Genomic DNA, 10,226 nt, shown 5'->3' on the forward strand with positions numbered 1-10,226 from the left:
TAGGCAAATACTCGTACACAAAGAGACACGCACGCTAACAAACACACAATGAAACAGGCACAGAAAGGCGCCCAGATGCAGGGATTCATACCCTTTAAACTGCAGCAGAGTTATGTGCCTGCACACTGCGATACAGAAACAACTGTTGCTTCTGCTTTAATCTGCCCATAGAGGAAGAGCGACAAATACACAGGGCTTTATGCTGACATTAACCTTCAAATAAGCTTTGGCCCTCTTATCTCAGAGTCGGTTAATGAGTTCCATTCACAAGATGGCAATATGTAATTCAGCGTGAGCAATTAGTTATCCACCATATGAAGAATAAGAACATCACATCAGTGGGGATATTAATAGGTTGGAGATAAGAATTCTGTCCAGAACTGCCATAGTGACAACACTGTAAGCCTATCTCAACACACACACAGTGTTTACTATTTACTGGGCTACTAAGTTTGATTTGTCCCTTTGTCTGTCTAGAGCCATTTCAAAAGGGAATCCATAACATTGCTGGCTTTACAGTATGTGTTTAGTCATTTGTTTTGTCAGTGGAAATACAGTAGGAAATGTTGTTTTGACTGTTTTGCTGAATATGCATTCAATCATCCACGCAGAATGGAAATGCCTTAAAGGCCCTGTCACACTGTCCCGAAATTGACACCCGATGGACACACGAATATGGAATTGTAAATTTCGCACGATGATGGCCCCGAACCACACACGAAGGCAACATTTACATTACATTTAAGACATACAACTGCAATGAAAGTACCAAAAACAATTGTGTTACAGTACTATGATACTGTACTGACAGGGGCGGATCTAGACAAATATTCATGGGGTGGCAAGAGGGTGGCAGGAGATTTTGAGGGGTGGCATCCCCTGACAGAAGTATATGCTGATTTAAATCGCAATCATATCAATCAATTAGGGGTGTAACGGTACACGTACCCGTACTGAAATTATTCGGTACGGGCCCTTCGGTTCGGTACACGTGTGTACCGAACGAATATAGCGTTAAACGTAAAAAATTGAGAACATGAACAACTTTCTGGAAGTAATCTATATCATAGAGCGACCAAGTCATTTCATTGGACGAGAGGCATACTATGAGAGCTGGTCACAGGAATGCGTTCAAATGTAGTCAGTAATTTGAGGAACTGGCGAAATGGCGAACGCAGATAAAGTTGAGCTCGAAAATCCTCCGGCATCATTGAGGTCTCCGGTTTGGGAACATTTTGGTTTCGCAGTTACGTACAAGGATGACGGACAAAGACAGGTGGACCGAACCAAAGCTGTTTGTCGGCATTGTTCAACTAACATTGGTTACGCGGGTGGCAATACATCACACTCATTTGAAAAGGCATCACTCGAATGTGAATATTACCGGTACCAAAAGAAAAAAGACTGAAGTGCAAACCCAACTCCCGCTAGCATGTAAGCCTCCACCACTCGCAAAGAGTTCAGACCGAGCCAAAGCTATTACAAACGCCAAATATCCTTATGTTGCCATGTTAGCAAAGCGCTACCTGGCTGTATCTGCTGCCACTGTCCCTAGAGAGAGGGTGTTCTCCACAGCAGGAGACATTGTTAGTGCCAGCAGATCTGCCCTTTCAGCAAGCAATATGGACAAGTTCATCTTTCTTTAAACAACATGAAAATACAATGACAAGCAAGTCCTAATGTCAAGCTGGCTGCTTAGGTACTAGTACAGTTCAAATACAGATTATTTCAGTTCATCGAAATGCTGCACCTTAATGTTTATTTTACTATATTTTGTATTTATTTGAATACATTAGTCACAGTTTAATAATAATAAAAAAAATATTTAATGTTTTGTGATAATTTTTTCTGCTGTACCGAAAACGTACCGAACCGAACCGTGACCTAAAAACCGAGGTACGTACCGAACCGAAATGTTTGTGAACCGTTACACTCCTACAATCAATGTTAACTTGGAAAGCCACAATATTAATATTTTAACTCAATCACATAGGTGATATTATTGTGGCACATCAGTAAAGCCTTACAAGGTGGCAGACGTAATTTAATGAATTTTAACTGAACAATAACTGAATGAGTTTGTTTCACTCTTAGACCAGCAGGGGTACCAATCTATGCAGACTGCTGCAATAAGTACATTAATTAACTGTCTCATCGATGTTTGTCTGAATGAATATGATACTATTAACAATCATATTATTCCTATCAGCTGTCAATCACTGTTAATAAATAATAATAATAATAGATTTAATTTGTTAGCGTTTTTACAGGTGCTCAAAGACGCTTTACAGATATAGTGAAGAACTGTTATGATTCACATATTCATTTATTATTGAATAAACTATATTTTTTGGAGGAGTTAATGATGAATGTTCATCAAGATGCTTGCTCACCCTCCTTCAAATTTGAAAAACAAGTAATTATATCATTATTGATATACAGTTACAACCTTGACTTTACATCAGAAAGAACAAACATTAAAGAAGTGACTAACTGCATCAATTAGGGTTAAAAAACGTGTATTCAGCTAAAACATATACATCGCTGCAGTTATTATCCAGTGGAAGGTCCTACCTACTGGCCTAGTTAAATCAAAGTGGTTACTTTCTGTTGGCTGGGCAGTGTAGTTTTACACACCGTCTTATTTTACTTTCTCATGACTTAAAACTGTTTTTTGGGGGCAGACCCCCTCAAAGAAAAATATATATACACGCATACAAGGTCATCATCTTAACAGTTTGTTATTCTCATCGAGTCATCCGTGAGCAGAGCATCAAGTTGGCATGTCTATTGTCTATTGTCTAATGCGGCGATTACTATTTTGTTCAGCAAAACGCCTCACAAACTTATTAAGATCAACAGCTGTAGTGCGTTTTGATTCAATGCTGAGTACAGCCAAACTTGACATTCTCTTCTCTGTCATTGTAGACCGCAACTACCTCATTCCTTCAGTACTTGGGTCCGAAAGGCTTCTCGTTTTGCGCCGTTCCCACGTTCAAGTGAATTCGCCACCAATCATATTTCCACTCTCGCGCCAGGACCGGGGGAGGGGTTACATGACGTGCATCTTGTGCTGCATTCACTTGCACTGGGACATTAGAGACTTTCTCTCATAAATGTCCGATGAGCCACAACTTTTCTTTCAAAACAAAGATGCCAACTGGGGTGGCAGCTGGGGTGGCAAGGCTATTGTTTAGGGTGGCAGTTGCCACCCCATGCCACCCCGGTAGATCCGCCCCTGTGTACTGATATCTTCAGACTTTGTTCTTTACTTTATCCGTCGTTATATGTAGCAAATATTACGTTTTCTCCGTAATGATGTTTCCATAACAACAACAACTTCCTGTCAACTGTCCTTCAAAATAATATATGATATCCTTTTTAGTTTCACAGAACACAAATTGGGTTATTTACATAATATATTTACATGATTTTGTTGTGCAATAAAACAACCCGATGGACACACGATAAAGGAAATGTTCAAATTCGGCTGTGATCGTAGCAACATCGGGCCATTCGTGAGGGCATCTTAAGCCATCGTATGACCGCCGGTGGAGTTTCTCAGGCTCCGGCAGCAACTTCGTGAGCGGTGGCAAAATCTTTGGCATGCCAAAAAATTGCCGAAGGACCTTGCGGAGGTTCATTTTCGTGTTGAATTCGTGTGTCAATTGTGCCCTTCGTAAGGCCATCGTGAGGGCATCGTGTTATCATCGGTGGCATCGGGCATTCGCCCCGATCAGAGTGAGGGCGAATGCCCGATGGCACCGATGATAACACGAAGATGACACGATTTGACAAGATGCCCTCACGAGTGCCTTACGAAGTTGCCGCTCACTAAGTTGCTGCCGGAGCCTGAGAAACTCCACCGGCGGTCATACGATGGCTTAAGATGCCCTCACGAATGGCCCGATGTTGCTACGATCAGAGCCGAATTTGAACATTTCCTTTATCGTGTGTCCATCGGGTTGCACAACAAAATCATGTAAATATATTATGTAAATAACCCAATTTGTGTTCTGTGAAACTAAAAAGGATATCATATATTATTTTGAAGGACAGTTGACAGGAAGTTGTTGTTGTTATGGAAACAACATTACGGAGAAAACGTAATATTTTCTACATATAACGACGGATAAAGTAAAGAACAAAGTCTGAAGATATCAGTACAGTATCATAGTACTGTAACATAATTGTTTTTGGTACTTTCATTGCAGTTGTATGTCTTAAATGTAATGTAAATGTTGCCTTCGTGTGTGGTTCGGGGTCATCTTCGTGCGAAATTCACAATTCCATATTCGTGTGTCCATCGGGAGTCAATTTCGGGACAGTGTGACAGGGCCTTTAACAACTGAATGTGTTTTGTGAAACAATTTGTAATTTATTTCTGCAAACAAAAGCTGCTGTAAGGCTCATTATCTGACTACAGAGGCAGAAAACTAACATCTTAGCTCAGTAACACTGTTAATGGAGCAATGCATTAGTTGAGTGAGAACACCGTGAACCTATTTTTTGCTGTCCTAACGTACAATCCTAGACTATGCAGATTCACGGATTCATTGGGTGCTTGTATACCAATGGGGGTAAATTAAAAAGTTGGGATGCACCGATCCAAATTGCTTACCTGGGCTTGGGAATAGACAAAGTGTTTAAAGAACACTATGTATGCCTCATTATGGAAGTTACTGGGATCATTCTTTTATGTTTAAGGCAACACCAGGCTTGAATTAAACATTGCTTTCATAACTTTTGGTAAATTGGATGTAACAAACAAATACAGATATGAATTAACGAAACGATTGACTTTTAGTAAAATAATACATTTTGCAGCGACAACTTTGTAAATAATAGTTCAAATGTGTCAAACTCTGTGGCATGATGCTCATGAAGGTGCTTGTTTAAGTTGACTGTGTTATATTTTCCAGACACTGAAAACACTGGCTTTCTAGCCCAAAAACATTTGTAGGAAATAATACATGAAGACAGAAAACATGTTTGTTGTTAGCTCCTTCAGCTTCAGCTATGCGGTCTATCGCCGATGCATGAAGTGGTATACAGTACGTGCATGTGAAAATCTGAAGTAAACATAAAATGAAATAGATAGTCCACATTGGCACCAATACCAGATCCCAATATCAGTTTTAGATTGGTGCATCCCTGATACAAATGTTTATTAATGTGATCTCTTTCATATATTAGCTGTTTTGTTGTTGGTTTTGCAGCGTCTCCCTGGCTGTCCAGCTCCATTTTATTCAGGCAGTGGGCTCCTCCATTCAACAACTGGCTGGTAAGGGTTGTAGGGGGCAGAAAACACACATAGCAGCCATTATCTTATCATTACACAGTCAAAGAGGTAAGAGAGTTGCCTGGGGAGATTTCCTACGCTGTGTGTGAAAACTCATGCTCTGTTTTAGCTACAATGCTGCCATTATACATATCAAGGAAAATTCACAGTCAAGCCACTGAGTTCAAAACATTCCCATACTTTTTCGCTGTTGGCTACCATACTGATCAGCCCATATCCCAGCCACAAGCCAGTCTTTAGTCAGCAAACCGTTCCTAGCGAGCCTGGTGAGCAGCGATCCCAGTGTATCATTAGCCAAACACTGGTTAGAGATGACACTTAAGAGCACTGAGCAACTCACTATCAGCCTGTAGCAACAAGCAATCAACAACAACACAAATACAGCCTGGGAAAAGCCGATGCCATACCAAAATGTTACCAGCCTTTCTGCAGATGTCTCATGCAGCTTGTCTTTTTGTAAAAGGCTTATATGTCATTGGACATCTCATTGGCTGCCAGCTGCTTTCAAAGAGTGCCTGGCGCCTCTCTCCTCGAGAGCCGAAGAGAGAGAGAGAAACAGAGGGATGAAGAATGTCATCCCCTGAAAGACAAAAAGATAAGTCATCACGACTGTAATGATGGGGTGGGACAGGGAGGGGCTAGTGCAGGGAGGGGACAGATGAGCCTCGTAAAAATCAATCATCCATTTTGTGGTAAATACCAACAAAAATATGTTTCCAATACTGATCACATTGGGGAGAGTTAAACTTATCACACTTATTATGATTAGTTTCAAACCATCACTTTTCATTTCTGCTCAATGGATACTGTTCCTATGGTCCAGTAAACACAGATTTAACACAATAACAAACAGCTCACCCTTAACTCAATAGCTTTCTTCCGCATGGCTTTATTCTAGGGCAAATGACTTAAGAACAGGGGACCATCCACGTTGTTATATGAGGTGCATCGGTGTGAAAACAATATCTAGGAATCTTCTTTCACCGCTGACTGAGCATAATCAAACAAGGACTGTGAGGTGGTGGGGGGTGTTGGGAGCAGTTCTCTTCCTCTCCTTTATTATCTTTCATCAAGGCTACTCATTCCAACAGTGGTATAAAAGTTAAAAGTATATTTTTAAAACACAAACTGTTAAGATTTAAATAAAAAAGCTAGCTTTAACTTTTCAAAAGGTCCTAACTTGTTGAGATGTGTTTGCATACGCTTTCGTGTTTGATATAACATATTTTGTTAATCTAAAAATGTAATCAAATGTTCAATTCAGAAGTATATTCTCAACTTGGTGTGCCAAGGAATTGTACCTCATAACATGTAGCGCAGCATTGACAAGGATTTTAATGTGCTGCCACTGGACTTGATTTTTAGAGTCAGGCTGCAGTCGTCCCTCATTGTCCTCCCAGACTGAATGGAGGAGATGTTCTCAGCATGTGACCTTGAGTCAGGCACCGCCAATACATTAAGTTGATCAAGCTCTGGTGTCACAGCAGGAAATATCCTTCTTCAAATGTCAGGGATCACACAAAACGTTCATGTGGCTCATGATGAGAAGGCATTGGAATGAAATCTTTCATATTTTACTGAGGTGTTTAATATGTCAGACTGGAGCCGATGAGTGGTTATTTATGCTCGAGAGCCAAGAGACAGGGACACAGGGAGAAATATTGTCAAAGCCAAATCTGCATTTCCCTCTATCTCTCTTTCTGTCTAACATGTATCCACCTATACATCTCTCTTATTCGCTCTCAGGTCTCTATCTCTCCCCGGCACTCAGTCTCTGTCTCACTCCCTTATTTTCACTCTTACTAGGAATGCAATGCATTGACCCCAGACTTAAGTAAGCTCCACATCATTGATTGAAACAAGAAGAATAGGTGGTGTCATGACAAGACAGATTTTATCTTTAAAGCATTATGGATTACAGACATTTGGAAGAAAAGGGTTTCAAAGGGACCGGTGCTGGCGTTAATTCTGCCAAATGATTTATTCAGTATGGTCAATCAATTAAATTAGAAGTGTCCAGTTACTACTTGGCCCTTACTACCTTATGATGTATGGTGTGATGACATGAGCTAACAGCTTCATCACATTACCGCCCCACCCTCAAATCCTATAATCTCCTATTCTACAAGTGCAATCACCAGGCATGCTCTACTGTATATCCTTTCATCAGATATCATCTTCCTCATAAGCACACACTTGATTCTCCATGTATGCATCTCAGTGTCAGCTCTAGAAACCTGCGTGATAAACAACTACAATCTATAGGGTGAAAAGCGAAGCCCACAGCATTGACATGCTATTTCGGTCACGACACAATGCTCCAGCAAACGTGCTGTGCTGTGTGATATGCTTTCAGAAAATAGAGCAGTTTCTACTTTAGGATCATCCTGAGAGTGTGACCTTTAGGTGATTACTGCAGAAAGTCACTCTTCTGTGCTATACGGCCTGTGCTAATGGACAAACATTTCGGTCTTCACAGAGGAGAGGAGTTTATCTACTGTCAGTAGTGTAGCAATCTGTGGAAAATGAATTGGACAAAATAGAGAAGGTGACTGACGCAGTCTAAAGGGGCTTTCCGAGGAAGGGTATGTTATCAGATTGAGAGGGCCTGTGGCTGGGTTACAGTAAGAATCATTGCACACATTAACATTCATTTCTTGCTGCTAAAAGGCTATAGATAACTTCAAATATTAATGTTGTACTTTATAGTCATTACTTTCTTCACAGTCACTGTTTTGACAGTTTTAGGACAATGCAATTAAAAAGTAAGCAAGTTCAAAATAGATTTTCTTCCCTTTAAATCTGTGCACATGGAAAGTGGTTGTGTAAGCACACAGTCACAGTCTTGAGTCTTGTCCATGCATGTACGTAACGATACTGTAACCATAGAACCTGACATTTCAGTAAAGTGTGTGTGTGTGTGTGTGTTCATGTGTGTAAAAGTGTTGCACTGAATTCCAGAGGAGGCACACATGTAATCATCTGAACTGCAGAGGGGCTTGTGACTGTCTGACATCAGCCCATGAATGACACAGTGAGCACCATCTTATTTGCATGGTTACAGCACATGGTCAAGTGACTGGCAATTCATAGAATTCAACGCACAGAGACCAGGCGGCTTAAAAGGAAGATTAAGAAGCGTCAGTAGCAGATTAGTGTATGGAAACTGAGAAATGAGAACTGAAAAACAGTCTCTGGTTCTGCATCTGTGTTTCTCAAAATGTCAAGTGTGAGTGAATTTGAGGGACTTTTACATATTTCTGATGAGGGATCAAACACCCAGATTGTCTGTGACATTACTGTCTTAATGTCTTTTCAAAGCAGTGTTTCATCCTGAGAAATAGCCAAGAGCTAGAGCTCACCTGCTTCAGCATGTGACTTGAAAAGTGTGTGCCAAAAGGTATTAAAGGTAAAAAGATAGAACCTGGGTTTGCTCACTCTTACAACAAAACACTTAATTGTTAGCGTGTGATTAACAACTTAACAAGGCACATTTGGAGGTTACAATTTCCTGCAGTGATTTTTAAAAACAATATTGTATGCAACATTTATCATTCATTTTCAGAATTATAAATGTTTACAGGGTAGGTCGGATGAACACTTATACAACAAATACTGAGACTGCAGGTGCGACTTTGGCCCCAAAATAGACTAACATTCCTAAGGGGACTTGCGGAGGGATTATGGTTCTCAGTGGCAATGAGTTCATAGCAACTGTATGGGGCTTCACAGTGTAGTGAACATTTATTGGCAAAATGTTGCATTGTTAATCGACCGGTATATGATCCTGAAAGTGTGTTTGGGGTAAATAAAACATGTATTCCACATCCACAGTATGAGTGCGCACAGAGGGAACTTACCTGATATTTCAGACTGAGGGACCCCATCCAGAGTGAATCCTTTCCCGCTATAAAACTGCCTGATATCCGAACAACTCCGGGCTTTGCTGGTCCCTTTGTCCCCATAGGCTGGTGCCGTTAGAGAGCACACCGCCAGTGCCGCTATGATGAAGGAATCCATCCCAGCCGACTGCTGTGTGTGGACTTAGTCAAGTGCAAATCCGAAGCGACTGTGTTGAGTCCTAAACGGAGCAGGGGACTCGCAGTAGGAAGCCGCGTGTCACACAAGGCTACTGATTGCTGCTGTGCGTAAAATATCCTCCACCTTCCTTTCTAAATCCCTCCTGATCTTATAGTGCGTCTGTACGGCACAGGAGCGACTCTTCACCGCGCAGAGGTCCCGTCTCCACACACTCCTGGGGGAGCAATGTGGACAGGACAGCAGCTTAGTTATTTTCCCCAAAACAATTCTCCAGCTGTGCCCAGGAAGAGTTCAGATCTCCTGTGTTGTATATCCACTGTTTGTTTTGTTAGCTCACCTAGAGAGGGAGAAGCAGGAGATGAAATAATTAGGTTACGCGTTTACAGCTGAAATTATTTAGGTCGTGGCAGAAAATAGCAGTGTTTTGCACTGACGCTGTGCAGCCGGGTTCTGTCGCCACACGCCTACCGACTATATGACGGCCCGCAGGGATCTGAGAGTGAGGAGGTGCGCACTGGCAGTTACCGCAGATCGTTCCCGGCTCAGGGTATTCTCAACGATGCTATGCCAGCGCTGCCACTGTGTGGAATAAGGAGGAGGCGAGAGGGCGAGAGAGAGAGAGAGAGATAGAGAGAGATAGAGAGAGAGAGAGAGAGATAGAGAGAGAGAGAGAGAGAGTGATAGAGAGAGGAGAGAGATGAGAGAGAGAGAGAGAGAGAGAGAGAGAGAGAGAGAGAGAGAGAGAGAAAAGTGAATGTGATCGTGCACGAGGTTTCGCGCTCCTCCCTCATTTCATTCTGTCTCATCTAAATATTAGTATTATTACATTTTGGAAAAAGCATCCGTCATTCCCACTTAGTATCAGTCTAACACACCGTGTGTG

At 41.5% G+C, this 10,226-nt stretch overlaps 1 protein-coding gene across 3 annotated transcripts in view; it reads right to left on the reverse strand.

Moving 5' to 3' along the window:
- gpc1b (glypican 1b) overlaps nucleotides 1-9,950 on the reverse strand; it is a 64,281-nt gene extending 54,331 nt beyond the window's left edge. Inside the window, exons 1-2 of one of the 3 annotated variants that reach the window (XM_034226144.1) lie at nucleotides 9,812-9,950; nucleotides 9,163-9,680 (exon numbers count right to left, since the gene is read on the reverse strand). In XM_034226144.1, coding sequence (XP_034082035.1) covers nucleotides 9,163-9,322 — 160 coding nt within the window. In that variant the 5' untranslated portion in view covers nucleotides 9,323-9,680; nucleotides 9,812-9,950. Of the gene's footprint in view, nucleotides 1-9,162 lie in introns of all 3 variants that reach the window. The other 2 variants (XM_034226145.1, XM_034226143.1) reach the window with 2 other exon arrangements.
- Nucleotides 9,951-10,226: the final 276 nt, after the last annotated feature.

Source organism: Gymnodraco acuticeps, unplaced genomic scaffold (genome assembly GCF_902827175.1).
Source record: "Gymnodraco acuticeps unplaced genomic scaffold, fGymAcu1.1, whole genome shotgun sequence".
Taxonomy (NCBI): Eukaryota; Metazoa; Chordata; class Actinopteri; order Perciformes; family Bathydraconidae; genus Gymnodraco; species Gymnodraco acuticeps.